The 22,489-nt window shown below is 35.0% G+C and overlaps 1 protein-coding gene across 1 annotated transcript in view; it reads right to left on the reverse strand.

Moving 5' to 3' along the window:
• Positions 1 to 684: 684 nt before the first annotated feature.
• LOC135198089 (uncharacterized) overlaps positions 685 to 22,489 on the reverse strand; it is a 399,798-nt gene continuing 377,993 nt past the window's right edge. The window contains exons 19-26 of the mRNA XM_064225521.1: positions 21,970 to 22,087; positions 21,043 to 21,232; positions 18,866 to 19,022; positions 18,373 to 18,502; positions 17,614 to 17,815; positions 16,296 to 16,612; positions 14,008 to 14,267; positions 685 to 1,969 (exon numbers count right to left, since the gene is read on the reverse strand). Of these exons, the coding sequence (XP_064081591.1) occupies positions 1,586 to 1,969; positions 14,008 to 14,267; positions 16,296 to 16,612; positions 17,614 to 17,815; positions 18,373 to 18,502; positions 18,866 to 19,022; positions 21,043 to 21,232; positions 21,970 to 22,087 (1,758 nt within the window). The 3' untranslated portion in view covers positions 685 to 1,585. The remainder of the gene's footprint in view (positions 1,970 to 14,007; positions 14,268 to 16,295; positions 16,613 to 17,613; positions 17,816 to 18,372; positions 18,503 to 18,865; positions 19,023 to 21,042; positions 21,233 to 21,969; positions 22,088 to 22,489) is intronic.

A 22,489-nucleotide genomic window follows, 5' to 3' on the forward strand; every position in this document is an offset into this window, starting at 1 on the left:
CGTCTGACTTTTACCTCAAATAACTGAAAAAAGGCGCATTGTATGTGGTTTAATCCACGTCTGACTTTTATCTCAAATAACTGAAAAAAATGCACATTGTTGTGATGTCTAATGCATGTCCGACCTTTCGGTGGCCGAGCTTTCACCCTCTGTGGTCCAGGCCGGGCGGAAGCGAATCAGGCTTCATCACATGTTCTAATATTTGCTAGGATAATAGATTATGCCTCGTGAGAACTAAACGGATCCATCGGGTAAAACATCCTGGCATGAATGACAGTATATAACAATTACCATTATACCTAAAATTTACAAAGGGGGAGGAAAAAATATATATATAGATTATATATATATATTTTTTGGAGACACCGATGACTGCTGACTATCTCAGCTGACGAAGAACTTCTTTTTTAGCCCAAAGGGTGAGAAGTAAAAGTATTTTCCGAGGAAATATCTTCTTTTTACTCTTGATTTTCCTCCTCGTGTCTTTGGTGTCTTTTATCTGGAAAGTTCTCTCTCTCTTACTTCATTTTATTTTTTTATTTTAGAAACTACGGGGCTGAAGAAGATCAATAGGGAAATAAAAGAACCCCCAATGGTAAACCCCCCCCCTTTTTCCCCCCCCCCCCAAAAAAAACTTTTTTTTTTTTTTTTTACTCCGTTAAAATTATATATAACTCCCCACGCTTGAAAAACATTGTACTCTTTTTTTTTTATGTCTTGCTATCATACTAAAATTTCTACGCTCCAAAAAAAGCCGTTTCTTATTTTTTTTTACTTTTTTGGGGAGAACATTAACTTGCACACGTCTTTAGGAATGGCAATACACTTATATTTAAAAAAAAAAAAAAGATTGCACATTTCCCCATCCTTATCTCGTAAAAATTAACCGTATTGATATTTTGATTTTCGGGTTTTTCCCCCACAAACGGGAAACACAAGGACCGTTGAATTTTTCCTTGATTGCACCAGGCAATTCACCACCTCTGTCGTCGTATTCACGACATGACCTCTCGCGCCAGCTTGGTTCAAAAGGTCAGTCAGTATCATCATGTCGTCTCCTCTAATTTATTTTGAACGTATTTCACAGTCACAGCTTCGAGAAAGACTCTCTCGTCTTTTCACGATACAGCAACACTAAGTAGAGCTCCTTTGTCATCCTTTCCGGAGTTTGTATACCCCACGAAAGGAAAGGACGCGATAGCGAAGAAGACGAGACAAGAAAAAAAAAAAGGATATGGTGAGTGCGAGTGACGCGTCTCGGCCTCTGAAGGAGCATCGTTCCAAAGTCACTTCTAGGTTATGAAGGTTTGCCCGCGCGCTCCTAGGAGCTGCTCCTGGTGGGGGTAGCCGCTGTCGAAAATAACTTCTCCTTCCTTCCTTCTTCTTCTTCTTCTTGTTTTCTTGTTCTCCTTCTTCTTCTTCGTCTTCTTCTTCTTCTTGGATGAATGACGCACCAGGGAAATGAACTGGAAATGTGCTTCACTGTCAAGAACCGTCATCTCTCTGTTTTGTTTCTCTTCGCTTCGAGCTGTCATCGCACCTTTGGCAGCGCGCGAGATGCACGTCGTCGTCGCGAACGAGAATTTCATACGATGACCGGTGTGGTGTGGGCGTTGTGGGCGGCATGACTAGTAGCGTGGGTAGCAGTAGCAGTAGTGTGGGCGGTGCGTGTGCTATGATGGGCGGTATGAGCAGGCTCTGGGCTGGGCGTCAGGTGTCCGAGGAGGTCTTCGTTGAGGAGCTCCTGCCGCTCCTCGAGGTCCTCCGAGGTATCTTGGTCGTCGTCGGGATCTTGGCTGTGGTGGGGGAGGGGGGAGTAAGAGGAGCCCCTCGGGGAGGTGAGGGGGGCTCGGCAGGAGCCCTTGGGGTCGCGGTCGCCCTTCCAGCGGCCTCGGCCTTCCTCCGTGGCGTAGCCGGAGTCCCCAGTGGCTCTGCCGCTGTCGGAGTCCTCCTCGCTACGACAGCACTCCTGCAGGAGAAGACTCATTTCAAGAAAAAGCCTTCCTAACATTTTTCATATGCTATAAATAAAAAGAATTTCGGTCATATTTTAAACAGCAAAGAATTATAGTTTTCATTTCATATCTATTTCTAATATATGTTGTATAAAAAATTATACATTTTGCATTTTAAAAAGCAGTACCAATACGTTTAATTTTAAAATACGATTAAAAACTATATATATAATTCCTTGATATAAAAAATATAAAGCTTATTTTAAAATTCAACGTATAGATATTGATTTTCTAATATAAAATCTAGAATAAAAACTATAATTCCATATTTTATATTTTTTATTAAAATTTATGTCTACATATTTAATTCTAAAATAAATTTTTTATATATATTTGATAGCAAAGAGTTAAAGATTTTTTTTATGTTAAAAAACTAATATCTAGTAAACATTTTCTTTTGAAATAAATTTCAAGTTTTTGAAAGCAAAGATTTATAGTTTTCATTTTTTATTATATTAAAAAGTATCTGTACATTTTATTTTAATAAGTTTCATATTTCCAACAGCAAAGAATTACAGTTTTTATCTTACATTATTTTATTTTAAAATAGTAATATATCTAAATATTTGCTTTTAAATTATCACAGATTTTTAATAGGAAGGAGTTGCAGTTTTTATTTCATATTCTATATCAAAAATAGTAATATTCATGGCTTTAATTTTGAAAAAATTTACAGTCTCCATTTTTATGTTAAAGAATTCATCAGCTTGATAGTGAAAAAAGTGGTCATCCTGTGGAACCTAAAATTATTTACGCAACTTTTGATATTCAAAATTTATTGCCATCATTTTGATGTTTGAAAAATGATAGTCATCATCTTAATGTATAAAATGTTATGGTCATCATTTGGAAGTTAAAAAAAATGATCGACGCCATGTTAACACTATAAAAAAAAATATGGCTTAAAAATCTTATGGTTATTCTTACAAACTCATGATCTTACAATGATCACATTCGTAAAAATCTGTCGTCATCATTATGAGTTTATGGCCACCATTTATTATATAAAAAATAATTAAGGTCGTCGTTTGATATTGAAATGTCATTTCAAAGTTGTCTATTATTGGATGACTTTCATCATTTGCAAATGAAAATATAATTGGCATCGTTTTCCTATAAGATTCTCAAAAACATCATTTCATTCTTCTCTTCATTTATGGAGAAAGTCCAGGGAATATAAACTCAAGAGGTTTCCAAAGGAAGTCAGCTTGTAGAGAGAGACAAGTTATAGGACAATGTAAAAAACAAAGAAATAAATAAATATATAAATAAATGAATAAATTAATTAATTAATAAATATATAAATAAATAAATAAATACATGAAATAACAGAAAATGAAACTCATACAACTTCATAAGGAACAGAAAAGGAAACGCATTAACTCTAACAAGGAACAAGAAAAGGAAACTCATACATCTACATAAGGACCGAAAGAAACTCATACAACTTCAATAAGGAACGAAAATGAAACTCATTACACCTTCATAAGGAAACAGAAGAGGGTAACTCATGTACCTTCATAAGGAAAGAAAGGGAACTCATACAACGTCAATAGGAACAGAAAAGGAAAACTCATACACCTTTCTATAAGGAACAGAAAACAGGGAATCATACACTTTCATTAAGGAAAACAGAAAAGGAAAATCCATACAACCGTTCATAAGGAAACAGAAAAGAAAACTATACACGGGTTCATAAGGAACAGAAAAGGGCAAATATACACTTCATAAGGAAACAGAAAGGAAACTTTCATTAACACTTCATAAGGAACAGAAAAGGAAACTCATACAACGTCATAAGGAACAGAAAAGGAAACTCATACACTTTCATAAGGAACAGAAAAGGGAACTCATACACTTTCATAAGGAACAGAAAAGGAAACTCATACAACATTTCATAAGGGAACAGGAAAGGAAACTTAAAACCTTATAAGGAAACAGGGAAAGGAAACTTAAAAAACCTCATAAGGACAAGGAAAGGAAACTCATAAACCGTTCATAAGGAAACAGGAAAGGAAACTCAAATAACTTCATAAGGAACAGGAAAGGAACTTTAAAAGCCTTCAATAAGGAACAGAAAAAGGGAAACTTAAAAAACCTCATATAAGGAACGGAAAGGAAACTTATAAACCTAATAAGGAACAAAAAGGAAAACAACTTAAAAACCTTCATAAGGAAAACAGGAAAGGAAACTCATAAACCTCATAAGGAACAGGAAAGGAAACTTTCAAAACCTTCAATAAGGAACAGAAAGGAAACCTTAAAAACCTTCATAAAGGAACAGGAAAGGAACTGTAAACCTTCATAAGGAACAAAAAAGGAACTTAAAAAAACCTTCAGTAAGGAACAGGAAAGGAAAAACGGGGAAAACTCATTAAACAAATTCATAAGGGAACGAAAAGGCAACTTAAAACCTCATAAGGAACAGGAAAAGGAAACCTCATAAACCCTTTCATAAGGAAACAGGAAAGGAAAATTTTAAAAAACCTTCATAAAGGAACAGGAAAAGGGAAAACCTCAAAACCTTCATAAGGAAAGGAAAGGAAACTTAAAAACCTTTCATAAGGTGAACAGGAAAGGAAAATTCATAAACCTTCATTAAGGAAACAGAACCTTTCTAAACCTTAAAAAACCTTCATACGGAACAGGAAAGGAAACTCATAAACCTTCATAAGGAACAGGAAAGGAAACTTAAAAACCTTCATAAGGAACAGGAAAGGAAACTCATAAACCTTCATAAGGAACAGGAAAGGAAACTCAATAAAAACCCTTCAATAAGGAACAGAAAGGCACTTTAAAAACCTTCAAAAATAAGGAACCAGGAAAGGAAACTTCATAAACCTTCATAAGGAACAGGAAAGGAAAACTTAAAAACCTTCATAAGGAACGGAAAGGAAATCATAAACTCATAAGGAAAAGCCAGGAAAGGAAACTCCATAAAACCTTCATAAGGAACAGAAAGGAAACTTAAAAACCTTCATAAGGCGAACAGGAAAAGGTAAACTCCATAAACCACTTTCATAAGGAACAGGAAAAAGGAAATCATAAAACCTTCCATTAAGGAACAGGAAAAGGAAACTTAAAAAACCCATTAAGGACCAGAAAGGAAAACTCAATAAACTCATAAGGGAACAGGAAAGGAAAACTCATAAAATAAACCTTCATAAGGAACAGAAAAGGAAACTCATACATCTACATAAGGAACAGAAAAGGAAACTCATACACCTTCATAAGGAACAGAAAAGGGAAACTAAAAACTTCATAAGGAAACAAGGAAAGGAAATCATAAAACCCTTCATAAGGAAACAGGGAAAAGGAAATACTTAAAATAAACCTTCATAAGGAACAGGAAAAGGAAACGTAAAAACCTCAATAAAAGGACCAGAAAAGGAAACTTAAAAACCTTCTAAAGGAACAGGAAAGGAAAAACTCCAACACCTTCATAAAGGAACAGGAAAGGAAACTTCAAAAATACCACCTTTCATAAGAAACAGGAAAAGGGCAAACTTAAAAAACTTCATAAGGAAAGGAAAGGAAACTCATTAAACCTTCATAAGGAACAGGAAAGGGAAAACTTCAAAAATAAACCTTCATAAGGAACAGGAAACACAGGAAACTTAAAACCTTCAAGGAACAGGGAAGGAAAACTCAAATAAACCTTCATAAGGAAAGACAGAAAAGGAAAATTTAAAAACCTTCAAAAATAAAGGAACCAGGAAAGGAAACCATTAAACCTTCATAATGAACAGGAAAAAGGAAACTTAAAAACCCTTCATAAAGGAACCAGGGAAAGGAAACTTCATGTAAACCTTCATAAGGAACAGAAAAGGAAACTTAAAAACCTTCATAAGGAACAGGAAAGGAAACTCATAAACCTTCATAAGGAACAGGAAAGGAAACTCATAAACCTTCATAAGGAACAGAAAAGGAAACTTAAAAACCTTCATAAGGAAAACAGGAAACTTGGAAAATCCATAACACCTTCAATAAGGAACAGGAAAGGGAAACTTCATAAACCTTCATAAGGGAACAGAAAAGGAAACTTAAAAAACCTTCAATAAGGAACAGGAAAGGAAACTTCATAAAACCTTCATTCAAGGCAGAAAGGAAAACTCAATAAACCTCATAAGGAACAGGAAAAGGAAACTTAAAAACCTTCATAAAGAACAGGAAAGAAAACTCATAAACTCATAAGGAAAACAGAAAAGGAAAACTTAAAAAACCTTCATTAAGGAACAGGAAAGGAAAACTTCATCAATACCTTCATAAGGAAACAGGAAAAGGAAAACTCATAAAAACCTTCATAAGGGAACAGAAAAGGAAAACTTAAAAACCTTCATAAGGAACAGGAAAGGAAATCTTAAAACCTTCATAAGGACCCTGACAAAGGAAACTTAAAAACCTTCAAAGGAACAGGAAAAGGAAACTTAAAAACCTTCAAGAACAGAACAGGGAACTCTAAAAACCTTCATAAGGAACAGGAAAAGGAAACTTAAAAACCTTCATAAAGGAACAGGAAAAGGAAAACTTAAAAACCTTCAAATAAAGAAACCAGAAAAGGAAACTTAAAAACCTTCATAAGGAACAGAAAAAGGAAACTTCAAAAATAAACCTCCATAAAGAACAGGAAAAGGAAACTTTAAAAACCTTCATAAGGAACAGAAAAGGAAACTTAAAAACCTTCATAAGGAACAGGAAAGGAAACTCATAACCACCTTCAAATAAAGGAAACAGAAAAGGAAAAAAAAACACAAACATTTAAAAAAACCTTTCATAAGGAACAAAGGAAAGGAAAACTTCAAAATACCCCACCTTCATAAGGAAACAGGAAAAAGGAAACTCATACACCTTCAGAAGGAACAGAAAAGGAAACTAAAAACATTAAAAAACCTTATAAGGAACAGGAAAAGGAAAACTTAAAAAACTTCATAAGGAAACAGGAAAAGGAAAAATCATAAAAACGGCATAAGGAACAGAAAGGAAAACTTCAAAAAAAACCTTCATAAGGAACAGGAAAGGAAACTTAAAAACTTCAGGAAACAAAGGAAATGGAAAGGAAACCTTCATAAACTCCATAAGGAACAGAAAAGGAAACTTAAAAACCTTCATAAGGAACAGGAAAGGAAACTCATAAACCTTCATAAGGAACAGAAAAGGAAACTTAAAAACCTTCATAAGGAACAGGAAAGGAAACTCATAAACCTTCATAAGGAACAGAAAAGGAAACTTAAAAAACCTTCATAAGGAACAGGAAAAGGAAACTCATAAAAACCTTATAAGGAAGAAAAGGAAATCATTTAAACCTTCTAAGGAAACAGGAAAGGAAACTTAAAAAACCTTCATAAGGACAGAAAGGAAACTCTATAACCTCATAAAGGCACAGGAAAAGGAAAAACTCATAAAACCTCATAAGGAACAGAAAAGAAACCTTAAAAACCTTCATAAGGAACAGGAAAAAGGAAAACTCATAAACCTTCAAAAATTAAAGGAAAAGAAAGGAAACTCATAAACCCGTCATTAAAGAAAACAAAAAGGAAAACTTAAAAACCTTCATAAGAACAGGAAAAGGAAACTTCATAAACCTTCATAAGGAACAGAAAAGGAAACTAAAAACCTTCATAAGGGAACAGAAAGGAAACTCAAAAAAACCTTCAAAGGAAACAGAAAAGGGAAATTCCAAAAACAACCTTCATAAAGGAACAGAAAGGAACTTAAAAACCTTCATAGGAAACAGGGAAAAGGAAACTTAAAACCTTCATAAGGAACAGGAAAGGAAACTTAAAAACCTCCAATAAAAGGAACAGAAAGGAAAATTAAAAAACCTCAAAAGGAACAGAAAGGAAACTTAAAAACCTTCATAAGGAACAGGGAAAGGAAACTTCAAAAACCTTCATAAAGGAACAGGAAAAGGAAACTTCAACTTCATAAAGAACAGAAAAGGAAACTTAAAAACCTTCATAAGGAACAGAAAAGGAAACTCAAACCTTCATAAGGAACAGAAAAGGAAACTTAAAAACCTTCATAAGGAACAGAAAAGGAAACTTAAAAACCTTCATAAGGCAACCAGAAAAAGGAAAACTTAAAAACCTTCTAAGGAAGAAAGGAACTTAAAAAACCTTCCATAAGGAAACAGGAAAGGAAACTTAAAAACCTCATAAAGCAAACAGAAAAAAGGAAACTTAAAAACCCTTCAAATAAAGACCAGAAAAGTTAAACTTAACAAACCTCTGTCAATAAGGAACAGAAAAGGAAACTTCAAAAATAAACCTTCATAAAGAACAGAAAAGGAAACTTAAAAACCTTCATAAGGAACAGAAAAGAAAACTTAAAAACCTTCATAAGGAACAGGAAAGGAAACTCATACACCTTCATAAGGAACAGAAAGAACACTTAAAAAACCTCATAAGGAAACAGGAAAGGAAACTCATACACCTTCAATAGAAACCAGAAAAGGAAACTTCATAACACCTTCATAAGAACAAAAAAGGAACTCATAAACCTTCCTAAGGAACAGAAAAGGAAACTTAAAAACCTTCAATAAAAGGAACCAGGAAGGAAACTTCAAAACCTTCAAATAGGAACAGAAAAGGCAAACTTCAAAAATACCACTTCATAAGGAATAACAGGAAAGGAAACCTTCTTAAAACACCTTCATAAAGGTAACAGAAAAAGGAAAACTTAAAACCTTCATAAGGAACAGGAAGGAAACTCAATACACCTCATAAGGAACAGAAAAGGAAACTTCAAAATAAACCCTTCATTAAACGGAACAGAAAAGGAAACTTAAAAAACCTTCATAAGGAACAGAAAGGAAATCTAAAACCTTCATTACGGAACAGAAAAGGAACTTAAAACCTTCATAAGGAACATAAAAGGAAAACTTAAAACCCTTCATAAAGGAACAAAGAAAAGGAAACTTAATAAACCTTCATAAGGAACAGGAAAGGAAACTTAAAAACTTCATAAAGAACAGAAAGGAAACTTAAACCTCATAAGAACAGAAAAGGAAACTAAAAAACCTTCATAAGGAACAGAAAAGGAAACTCATAAACCTTCATAAAGAACAGAAAAGGAAACTTAAAAACCTTCATAAGGAACAGAAAAGAACTTAAACCTTCATAAGGAACAGAAAAGGAAACTCATACACCTTCATAAGGAACAGAAAAGAAAACTTAAAAAACCTTCATAAGGAACTAGGAAAGGAAAACTCATACACCTTCATAAGGAAACATAAATGCACTCATACACCTTCATAGGAACAGAAAAGGAACTCATAACTTTCATAAGGAACAAAAAGGAAACTTAAGAAACCTTCATAAGGAACAGGAAGGAACTCATAAACCCTTCATAAGGACAGAAAAGAAACTCATAACACCTTCATAGGACGAAAAGGAAACGTCATTAAAAACTCTTCATAAGGAACAGAAAAGGAAACTTAAAAACCTTCATAAAGGAACAGAAAAGGAAACTTAAAAACCTTCATAAAGAACAGGAAAACCCGGAAACCTTAAAAAAACCTTCATAAGAACAGAAAAGTTAAACCTTCATAAACCAAACTTCTAAAGGAACAGAAAAGGAAACTAAAAACCTTCAATAAAGGAACAGGAAAAAGGAAACAAAACCATTAAAACAAAAAGGGAAAATTTAAAAAAACAAAAGGAAAGGAAAGGCTCATACACCTTCAAGAAGGAACAGAAAAGAAAAACTTAAAAAACTTCATAAGGAACAGGAAACGGAACTCATATTCATAAGGAAGAAAAGGAAAACTCATACACCTTCAATAAGGAACAGGAAAAGGAAAACTCATAAACCTTCAATAAGGAACCAGAAAAAGGGAAACTTAAAAACCTCATAAGGAACAGGAAAGGAAACTCAAAAATAAACCTTCAATAAGGAACAGAAAGGAAACTCATACACTTCATAAGGAACAGAAAAGGAAACTCATACACCTTCATAAGAAACAGAGAAACTTTAAAAAACCTTCATAAAGGAACCGGAAAAGGAAACTCATACACCTTCATAAGGAACAGAAAAGGAAACTCATAAACCTTCATAAAGAACAGAAAAGGAAACTTAAAAACCTTCATAAGGAACAGGAAAGGAAACTTAAAAACCTTCATAAGGAACAGAAAAGGAAACTTAAAAACCTTCATAAGGAACAGAAAAGGAAACTTAAAAAACCTTCATAAAGAACAGGAAAAGGAAACTTTAAAAAACCCTTCATAAGGAACAGGAAAGGAAACTTAAAAAAACCTTTCATAAAGAAGAACAGAAAAGGAAACTTTAAAAAACCTTCATAAAGAACAGAAAAGGAAACTTAAAAACTTCATAAGGAAAGAAAAGGAAACTCAATAAAACCTTCATTAAAGGAACAGAAAGGAAACTTCCAAAAACCTTCATAAGGAACAGAAAAAAAACTTAAAAACCTTCATAAGGCCCAACAGGAAAAGGAAACTCATAATCCTTCATAAGGAACAGAAAAGGAAAACTTAAAAACCTTTCATAAGGAACCGGAAAAGGAAACTCACAAAACCTTCATAAGGAACAGAAAAAGGAAACTCATACAACCTTCAATAAGGAAACAAAGGAAAACCTCATAAAAACCTTCATAAGGAACAGAAAAAGGAAATTAACCTTCATAAGGAACAGAAAGGAAAACTCATAACCTTCAATAAAGGAACAGGAAAGGAAACTTCATAACCACCTTCATAAGGAACAGGAAAGGAAACTCATAACCACCTTCAATAAGGAACAGAAAAGAAAAAAACTTAACAAACCTTCATAAAGGAACAGAAAAGGAAACTTAAAAAAAACCTTCATAAAGGAACAGAAAGGAACTTCATAAAACCTTCAAATAAAAGAACAGAAAGGAAAACTTAAAAACTTCATAAGGAACCAGAAAAGAAAACTTAAAAAAACCTTCATAAGGAACAGAAAAGGAAACTCATACACTTTCATAAGGAACAGAAAAGGAAACTTAAAAAAACCTTCATAAGGAAGCAGGAAAGGAAATCTCACAAACCTTCATAAAGGAACAGAAAAGGAAACTCATAAACCTTCATAAAGGAAACAGGAAAGGAAACTTAAAAAAACTTCATAAAGGAAGGAAAGGAAACTTCCTTCATAAGGAACAGAAAGGACTTTAAAAAACCGAAATTTCATAAAGAACAGAAAAACCGGAAATAAAACAAAACCTTCATAAGGAACAGGAAAGGAAACTTAAAACCTTCATAAAGGAACAGAAAAAAGGAAAACTTACCACCTTCAAATAAAGAACAGAAAAGGAAAAACTTAAAAACCTTCCATAAGGAACGGAAAGGAAATCAAATAAACCTTCATAAGGAAACAAGGAAAGGAAACTCATATAACTTTATAAGGAACCAGGAAAGGAAACTCGGATAAAACCTTCAATAAGGAAGAGAAGACTTCAGCACTGAGCAGGAAAGAATTTACTTATGGCTTAAATATTTGGAGATCAGAAGATTCCTTAATTGCACTGAGTAAACATGATAGTTGTAGCCAAGTTATAACTCCTTTTTTTCTCGACCATGCTTTTATCTAAGAACGTGAACTCAATTGGATACTGGGTATTTATTACCGTTGCAGTCGTGATATGCAAAACACAATCAGACGTTATTTTAACTTCTGAGAAATAATGTACTGTCTTCACTGTAATATGAGAATGGTATAATTATCCTTCTTTTCATTCAAATAAAGTTGCTTTTAATACAGTAATCTTTGACATCAAAATGTTACTCAGGAGCTTGATATGTTGAAATTATTATTATTTTCAGTTTTAATTCCAAACGAGAAAGTTTTCAGTCAATACAAATATTTCGTCTGTCATAATTTTCAAGTGAAGCCCAGTAGTGATTATTTACCTAGATGAAGGATAACATGAAGACCTGAATTGCATGGTTAAATAAAACTGACTTCCACTTCAGGAAAATGAATGAAATATGAATGAAAATGAAGGCTTTTGCAGTCGCCTCACCCTCATCACAGTGCACCATAAAGAAATCTACAACGCCATCAACAGATTTATCATTTCTACAGTGAAATCAACCACATCAATGAGAGAGAGAGAGAGAGAGAGAGAGAGAGAGAGAGAGAGAGAGAGAGAGAGAGAGAGAGAGAGAGAGAGTCATATACTGAAAACCCCGAACATCAAAGAAGCGTACAATTATATTTCACTAGTAACAACAGAGCCTACAATAAAAATAAAAGACACTGCATCATTTCTCTCTGCTCACAGTGACGGATACAACTACAGTGACACTATTAAAGTGTGATGAATAGTGACGTATTCCTACCAAGCACAATAATGAATCCTCAACGACGGTCGAGTTTGAAAGGTTATCCTATCTAGATTACCTGCTATGAATAAGCTTTCTCCTTCCCTACAGTTACAGAGCAATTATTGTGTATTCTTCGGATTGGTGAGGATATTCCAATTAACTACAACCTATTAGAGAAACATTCACTATGTCGACGTAATTCTCAAACACACTACTCTTATTCTGACGATAAAAATCACCTTATTCATATAGGTCAAGCCAATAGGGCCATTGACTTGAAATTCGAACTTCCAAACAATATAGTGTTCATGAAAAATTTACCGCTTCGACATAATTCTCAAACACTTTATTCTTATTCTGACGATAATAATACCATTATTCATCTGAAAGAAGAAATCAGCCATCAGAAAAGAAAAAATATTATTTCATCTAATTCTTATATCCACGTTTCTCAAATGATGATATATAATTCCCCGCTTCAAGATACATGGTTATTGCACCTAGCACCTATATCATTCCAAGACTGCGTTCCCCTTTTTAGTGTCAATTAAGGTCAATTGGCAAATACTATTCAATTATAGTTAATTGACATGTATCCAAAGGCTACTGCTTTGGATAAACAGAGCAGAATTAGCAAGACCTAATCAATATTTATGGTAAATGAAATATATCATAACTGATGGAAATTATAAATTATAACTGAGGCCCTTCCTGATAAAATACTGCATAAATCATATATACATATATATATATAATAATATATATATATATATATATATATATATATATATATATATATATATATATATATATACACACACACACACACACATATATATATATATATATATATATATATATTATATATATTACACACACACACACACACACACACATATATATATAATATATATATATATATATATATATATATAGATACTATATAGACCTGAGAGAGATGAGAGCAGAGAGAGAGGAGATGAGAGAGAAGAAGGAGAGATGAGAGAGAAGAAGGCGAGAGAGAGAAATGCCAACGCCTCTCAAACAATCAATCCATTTATTTCAAGTTATCTACCATCCATAAATGAATCTCTTTACGTAGTAACTACACTATTTAACATCAACAATGAAAAATAAAACAAAACATTATCCAACAATGAAAAATAAAACAAAACATTATCCTATTTTGGGTCATCGCAATAAACAATAGATGTTTATATATAACTGAAGTGGCCTATTCGTCCAAAACGACCCAAAGTTTGGCCCTGATGGACTAGTCCCAAAGAAACTGGCCCATAAGCCAGCAAGATAGATATGAACCTTACTTATTCCACCATTAAAAAATAATCCAAACCGGAGCCTCTCTTTTACTGCAAGAACAAAATTATGAATCTACAGACCTTCATTATTCCAAAATCAGAAACTTCTGAGCCGAACCTTCTTCACGGGAAGTAAATAGAGAAGTCTAGAGAAAATTATGTATCTGTAAACCTTCCTTATTAAAAGAAAAAAAAAACAGTTAAGCCTCCTTCACGGAAAGTGAATACATAAGTCTAGAGAAAGTTATGAATCTATAAACATTCCTTATTAAAAAAACGAGTTAAGCCTTCTTCACACCAAATAAACATAAGTCTAGGTAAACCTCATTTGAACAAAAGAAAAACACGAGAAGTTGCCAGTGAATTTCCACCCACCAGAGTGTGTACATCCTCCTCATCAGGTCGACTGGCTAAGGTGGAATAGTGCAGGGGCTGTGGCAGCATCTCGCTGGTTGGTGAATAAGCTGGGTTGTGGGCGTGAGATGTGGTGATTGTGGGCGTGTGAATACCAGTTGTCGATGGAGTGATAGAGGCTAGGAGAGGCTCTGACGACTCCTCTCTGCAGGGCCTTTTGATGTCTGTCCTGGCTATGAGGTAGGAGTCTGCATCGGTGTGGCCTGACGGCGGGCTCCAGTCTGTTGGACAAGATATTAATTTAAGATCTGGGAATAATTCAGAGTTAGGTCTAGGAACTAGTCAAAATCTCCTCCAGTTTTATTTTTGGGGGTGGGAATGGAGAATACTACTCTTACGGTCTATTTCAGTTCCTGACCATGCAGACGTTATGTAAATTCCTCCAAAATGACTGGTCCTGTTAAACTGAGTTACGGGATGATTTAAATGAATATTGTATGTTGTACTCAAAGACGTTCCTGTAAGCAATAAATTCGTACCTGTTATGGCGAACTGGCGTATATACCATTTGTATTTAACTATTTGAGTTTTCCGGCCTAAGTGTTTCAGTTTCTTTGAATCAAACGTAAGAAACGTAGGCAAATACTGTTAGGAATTTCAACACAATAGAATGTAAAGAGTAGTGTATTGCAGTCATCCTCTGTTGATATTGTTCGTTTGTCTTAACCAAAGAAACCCCAAAGAAAAACAAAGAAAGTTGAGAGGTGTCTTCATCAAGGAATATATTCTCTAACAATCAAAAACTCTAACAATCAAACAGTATTTAACGGTCTTTCAAGAAGACTGAAGATTAAACGACGATGTCTTTCATTTATTGAAGAGGCACCACCCGTAAAAAGGCCTAAACTCGAAATGCAGTAGACATTTTCTTAAATTATTAACGTTCTGTCCCAATTCCTTTATATCTAAGGCTGTTGAAGAAAAGATCACAATCAAAACTGACGTATAATAGTATATTACATCACTAGCAATATTGTCTTCTTAAACGCTGTTGGTTCTATATTTTGATAAGATGTAGGAATGTTAATGCTAGCATATACCTGGAACAATGATCACAAAAGTCTGGAAGAAAAATATCTCCGTAGAATGACATTTGATAGAATAGAATAATAAGATTTTATATATATATATATATATATATATATAGATATATATATATATATATATATATATATCTATATATATATATATATATATATATATATGTGTGTGTGTGTGTGTGTGTGTGTGTGTGTGTATGCATTAAGCTACAAATGTCCTTTAATATCCAATTCGCTCTACCATGGAATTAATATATTTTCATATATGGTAACCTAAGGGGAATGTTTCAACTGATAATAATGTCCTCCTCTCGTGGATTCGAAACCAGCGCACCGAGGAGAAATCAATACTTCACTTCCGTTAACATATATGAAAATATATTAATTCGAGGTAGAGCGAATTGGATATTAGAGGAAATTTGTAGCTTAATGCATGTATATGAAAAACGGAGATGTGATAAAAATTCATATAACTATATATATATATATATATATATATATATATATATATATATATATATATATATATATATATATATATATATTCCGTTTGGATTTGCTTGGAGGTTATATCTAATATAGAAAACAAACGAAGTATTGAGGGCTTACTAGTAGCAAAGGAAACTTACAAGAGGACGAGGAAAGATAAAGAGAGAAACTGGTCCATTCTGAAATGGGCAATTGGACAGCCCTTCATTGCAAATGGGTAAATAAAACGAAGAAATAAATAAAGCACAAAAGAACCAATTATCTTTAATTTGCCTGATTAGTAGGACGCATGAAGCCCTTTTTCTGTACTTGACCGGGATCGAGGTGGTTTTAGACGAAGGTTTTTTTTTTTGTTTTTTTTTTTTTTTTTTTATAAAATCATTTGGGCTCCAACGTAGTTACCGTTCAAAGTGCGTCCTATACTGCGCTTAAAGAAGAAGAAGAAGATGAGGGAAGAAGAAGAAGAATGGAATGGATTATAGAGTTTAGGCCAAAGGCCAAGCACTGGGACCTGTGAGGCCATTCTGTGCTGGAAAGGAAATTGAGAGTAGTTAGGTTTGAAAGGTGAATCAGGAGGAAAACCTCGAAGTGAAGAGAGGTTGGACAGCAAGATAACATAAATGGAGGTACAGTACAAATAATGAAAGAGGTTGCAGCTAGGGGCCGAAGAGAAGCAGCTGCAGAGAACCATTTAGTAATGCCTACAGTGCACCATCTTACCAGAGTCTGCATTCTGCAATTCTTCCATCTGAGGCGAAGAGTCAGGAGACGTCTCCGAGTTGTCCTGGAACTGGTGGCCCAGTTCAGGAAGCTGCTCTGGTGCTACCTGTATCTGCGGAGGGGCGTCCTGGAACTGCTGCGGAGGGTCGGGAAGGGGAACCACCTGGTCGAAATAGCTCCTGTTGGTCACGATCAGAGATCTGAGTTCCAGGTACTCCACGTCGGCCTGGATCATGCCTTCGAAGATGTCTGTTAGGTCCTGGAAACATGGTCTTCTGTTGGGGTCTTCTGCCCAACACTGCAGCATCACGTCGTACCTGCAATGTAGGCGATTTCGTCAGCGGGTTTGAACTTCTGAAATGGCTCATTATTCCTCCTTTGTGAAATATAATTATGCAGTACAATCCACTGTTAAAAATTATCGGTCATTTTTTCTGTAATCCTGAGCCTTCGAAATTAAGAACAACGTTCTGTCATTTCTTTAATTTCCTACTACCGTTTCATCACTCCAGTAGTCCTATGATGCTCGACTATTAAGTCATTGTATAAAGAATCTTTTAATTACGTTTTTGTTAGCAAGCAAACCTATGTATCCCGTAGTTCGTGACATAAATTCCTCAGAAATCCAGTAGGAATGGCAGTGGGTCCTAGGGAAGCATAGTACTCTGAGTAACAGTATCTTAGCTAACAGGAGCTTTCACAAAATTGGCAAACAAAAATTATTCAGTGAAGAATCACGATTATCTTTATCGAACTTTTTTACTTAATTAACCTGACTTAACTGTAGTTAAGATTTCCAACTGTCGTTTCCCAAAACGCATATATACAGAAAGATTCTGAAGGTAATTTTCACCGGGTATAAACGTATTCCCAGTAGTTACAGTGACCTCTCAACTAAGCAGTTTTGGTAACGTTTATCACTATTTATCACTACAGGAACTGGATCCTGGTGGAAAGAAACGTATCTCAAAACAAAGTATTAAGACATCCTGAAGTTGAGAAGTCATTGGTTATTGAAAATATATTAATTCTAAGTGTATTACCTGTAGTAGTATACTCATCGCATAAGCTAACAACAAAAGTTATTTCCTTTTCAGCACTCAAGTACAGTGGAAAGTATTTTCAGTTGTAGCTTACTACTGCAAAGGCTGGATCCCAGTAAACAAAGTGTAAAGAAATTCTGAAGTTAACAGGTCGCTGATGCTATTGGAAAATATACTTAGCATACTAATCACATAGCCAACAAAATATATTTCATTTCCAGCACTCAAGTACACGGCAAAGTATTTCCTATTGTTGATGCATTTCCTGTACTTACAGCTCCTGGGAACAGTTCTCCGGTCTTTCCATCCGGTATCCAGCCTTCAGGAGAGTGAAGAGTCTTTCCGGCTGAACTCCTGGATAGGGCAGCGTCCCCAGAGTGACCAACTCCCAGAGCAACACGCCGAAGCCCCAGACGTCGCTCTTGCTGGTGTACACATGGTCCACGAGGGACTCCAGCGCCATCCACTTGACAGGAACTTGAAATGAAAAAAGGGGAAATGAAATTCATTGGTAAATTTAGTTGCCGTTGCATGTTCCAATTACTCCACACACACACACACACACATACATAAACAGTCAACATTTAATTCTCAGCTTGTAAGAGATCGTTTCTTGGCAATTTTTACCTCAATTTCCCTCTTGCAGCGAGCAGCTAATTCTCTCATTTTATGTTAGGCTAAAAACTATTATATATATATATATATATATATATATATATATATATATATATATATATATATATATATATATATATATAAATATATCCTTCATATATCCTTCATCAAACTACTTTTCTTTGTTACTATATTGGACAAAAACCAAATGGTTACTTCTTTAGCTCAAAATAAATGACATGTCCCTTTTGGTTTCACCTCAACCTTTGTTGCGCTTGGACACTCAATTCTCTATTTTCATTCCAGGCTCAAAACGATAGTTTCTCCGTTTGCAAATTATTTTCCTTGCTACCATATTAAAAAAAATGGTTATACATTCTTTGGCTAAAGTAAATGAAAAGACCTTTTTAATTACTGACCTCTTCCTTTGCTGCGCTTGAAATAGAGGTCGCCCTCATAGACATCTCTCGTCAAGCCGAAGTCCGATATTTTACAGACCTTCCCTGCAGCCAACAGGACATTTCGAGCAGCCAGATCTCTGTGCACAAGCTGAAAACACGTATACATTATTATTATTATTATTATTATTATTATTATTAGTTATTATTATTATTATTATTATTGCGAACTTGGTGCGCCCTATGCTGCGCGGGGTAGGAGGGTCATGTCTTCCTAACCCTCACTTTGGAAGTTACTTTTTCTTTCTATATCAATTCTCTGGGGTTTTTAAGGTTTATGGGTTCATTTATTTATATTTGGTTGGTGGTTACGTCACTTTGGAAGACGTAACCACTAACACCCTCTAATCACCAGGGCAAAATGATAAAAAAAATAAAATAAAATAAAAAAAATAATAATAAAAAAAAAAAAAAGATTGCCCGAATCCAAAACCCGACGGACGTCTAGACTGACCTTCATGTCTGCCAGGTACGCCATCCCTTTGCTGATTTGCCAGGCGAAGGACAGGATGTCCTTGGGCGTGACGTTGTAATCGGCGGCCGTGCCGTCGACAGGACCTGAACCGACACGGTTCTCGAACTCCGCGTGCCGCGACCTCTTCAGGTAGTTCCTGCAGGAGGAGAGGAAATGCTTTGATGAAAGATGGCCTCACACACTGACAACTTGCGTCTTTGTCTGATATACTTTATAACTGAATCACGAAAATAATGGAACGTGATGAATATATAAATAAGGACAAAATCCCCGAAGGATGAAGAAAACGGAGTTCCGCTGCAAGGCCTTTCGACTTCTTGTCCTTTTACTTATTCTGCTAAGTAAAGGACGAGAAGTCCAAAGGCCTTGCAGCAGAACTCCATTATTTTTCTTTCCTCAGTGGATTTTGTCTTTTATATATATATATATATATATATATATATATATATATATATATATATATATATATATATATATATCATCCTCCCTGCTCATAAGCTCTAATGTCCTTTCATCGGTTTTGTGGGTAATAAGAAGCTACTATCGTCAAGATCAGTTACAATTTCCACACATAACTAATATGAGATACAACTACACATGTAACCTGCAAGAACAATGTTCCTTTTGATTTTTCATGAACAATATTACTTTCTGACAAATTCTGCGCCAATTCTTAGAATTGCATCTGTAGTTATAATACGGCAAGAATTTTTTTTAATCTCTCTCTCTCTCTCTCTCTCTCTCTCTCTCCGGTTCTCTAGTTAGCTGCACCTTTAGCTATTTCCTGCAAGAAAAAAGTAGCTTTTTTAGTTGAAATCCTTTAAAAAAAATATCATTTAAAAAAATACCCCGTGCCTGCCTGTGTATTTTCCTACCCTCTCTCTCTCTCTCTCTCTCTCTCTCTCTCTCTCTCTCTCTCTCTCTCTCTCTCTCGTACCTAGTTCTGAATTTAGCTACACCTCTAGTTATATGCGACGAGAAAATTATAACTTTTTTTTCTAAAAATTCTACTTCCAAAGAATTTTATTTAACAAATTACCCGCGTCTGCCTTTGTATTTCCTTAACCCTCTCTCTCTCTCTCTCTCTCTCTCTCTCTCTCTCTCTCTCTCTCTCTCTCTCTCTCTCTCTCTCTCTCGCCTAGTTCTAAATATTGCTGCACCTCTAGTTATATGCGTCAAGAAAATTACAATTTTTGTTTTCTAGAAATTGTACTTTAAAAATTTTCATTTAGAAATTTACTCCGTTTCTGCCTGTGTATTCTCTCTCTCTCTCTCTCTCTCTCTCTCTCTCTCTCCTCTCTCTCTCTCTCTCTCCGCAAACACTTCACGGTGGAGTTGGGGAAAGCCCACTGGCCCCAAAGTTTGACAAGTTTCCCCACAAAGTTTATCCTTGAGAGCTGTTGTTGCTTTATAGCTGAATATTCTTCCGATTCTTTTACCTCCAGTTCGCTTCCTCCTCCTTCTCACAATAGCTAGAACACACCACTGCCTCTTTGCCTCTTCTTGCTTCCGTTCCGTTTCACTCTGCGTTTGGTTTGAAACTGCCTCTCATCATGAAGGACATCACAGTGTACACATAAACATAAACACACACACACACACATTATATATATATATATATATATATATATATATATATATATATACATATATATATGATATATACATATATATATGTATATATATATATATATATATATATGTGTGTGTGTGTGTGTGTGTGTGTGTGTGTGTGTGTGTGTGTGTGTGTATAATTTACTCACATGTTTTACTGAATAACCATGGATGAAGGATGAAGGAACAAGCAAGCGATGGATATTTTTTTAATGCTATTGTGTTATATATGAAAATATATACGTATATACACATATATACATATGTAATATATATTTGCATATATATATTTTAGCATATTAGCAATAAAAATTCATATAGCTTTCTTGTGCCTTCATCCACGGTTATTCAAATAGAATTCTGAGTAAATTTCTTCGGCATTCACGTTGACTAACTTATCTTTGAAGTTCCAACTGTTCTGAATATATAATAACAATAATGATAGTGAAGAGTTTAGGTGTGTTTTACTCCATGTGAGTCAGTGAATAAACGTTTTATATTATAAGATGCGGCTTTCAATCCAGGCCATCGAACGAACTTACCTGAGGGAGCCGTACTGACAGTATTCGATGATGATGTAGATAGGGCCACCTTTGAGAGTGCAGGCCCCCAGCAATTTCACCACGTTGGGATGCGACACCTCCTTCAGGAGGCTGTATTCCGACAGCAGGTCGTTGAGTTCTGAGGGCGTGCTGTTCGGCTTCAGCATCTTCACCGCTACCGTTGTGTATCCTGTAGGAGGGGAACAGAGAGAGAGAGAGAGAGAGAGAGAGAGAGAGAGAGAGAGAGAGAGAGTAGGAGAGAGAGAGTAGAGAGAGAGAAGAAGAGGAAGGATTATGAGAGATAAAGAGGGAGGTGGTAATAACGAGAGAGAGAGAGAGAGAGAGAGAGATTTTGTATGAGAATTTGATTCGATGAAAAGACATTTTTCCTTATCTAAAATGGCAGCCTTTGATAATTGATTCTGATTAAAAGGAACATCCAAAAACTCCAATGAAATACTAATAAATAAAAGGGCACATCAATGACATTTACACTACAATGATCGGCTACAGGGAAGTACGCTCAGCTCAGAGACTCGATTTCAATAATCTCTCGATAATCTCAGAAAACCCTAGTACAGGCAATTCACATCTGGATTTCCGAAAGGTTTAGTCATCACAGATAGGTCAAACCGATATACAGAGTGACATTAAATCTGGCACCTTTACAAGAGGATCCCTGTCACTATGCATACGAGACGGACCGTTCTATAATTTGTATATATATATATATATATATATATATATATATATATATATATATATATATATATATATATATTATATATATATATAGTGTGCATAAACGCTGTGCATTCTGAAATACACACTAAATTTCAGTTACAGGGAGAAAGATACAGACTGGAAGCATAAAGACCCACTGAGTAAATATCCCCATGATTCCACATAGTGGTGCCAGGTCCTTACCGAGAGTGCCATTGATGCCCTGAGCTTTGGCCCTCATGACTTTGCCAAACTCTCCTTCGCCTAGGGTCTGTTCGATCACGAGTCGGTTCCTTGGGAACTCCCATTTCCGGTCAATTTGCTGTGTGAAACGAAGTAAAGAAGTAAGTGATATTTTATTTAAATAGGTTGTAATATTAATGAAAGATAAAACCATGGGCTTTCAGACACGTGAAGGGTGTACCTTCACACGGTTCAAAAACCTCCCAAGTTTACCTCAAAATTTTCAGTTCAACTCAAAATCCCCTGATTCCAAATCCCCAATTTAGCTCAAAAGTCCAAAATTTAACTCATAATTCCCAGAATTCCCAATTGAAGTCAAAACCCAGATTGTCAATTTCAGATCAAAATCCTAAGTTTAGCTCAACAGCCTCAGTTTGACTCCAAATCCCCAATTAAACTCAAAAGTCTCAATTTAACTCTTAACTCCCAGAATTCCCTGTTAAACTGAGAATCCCCAAAAATGTACCCCCAAAACTCCCAA

This window comes from Macrobrachium nipponense, chromosome 23 (genome assembly GCF_015104395.2).
Source record: "Macrobrachium nipponense isolate FS-2020 chromosome 23, ASM1510439v2, whole genome shotgun sequence".
NCBI classification, from domain to species: Eukaryota; Metazoa; Arthropoda; class Malacostraca; order Decapoda; family Palaemonidae; genus Macrobrachium; species Macrobrachium nipponense.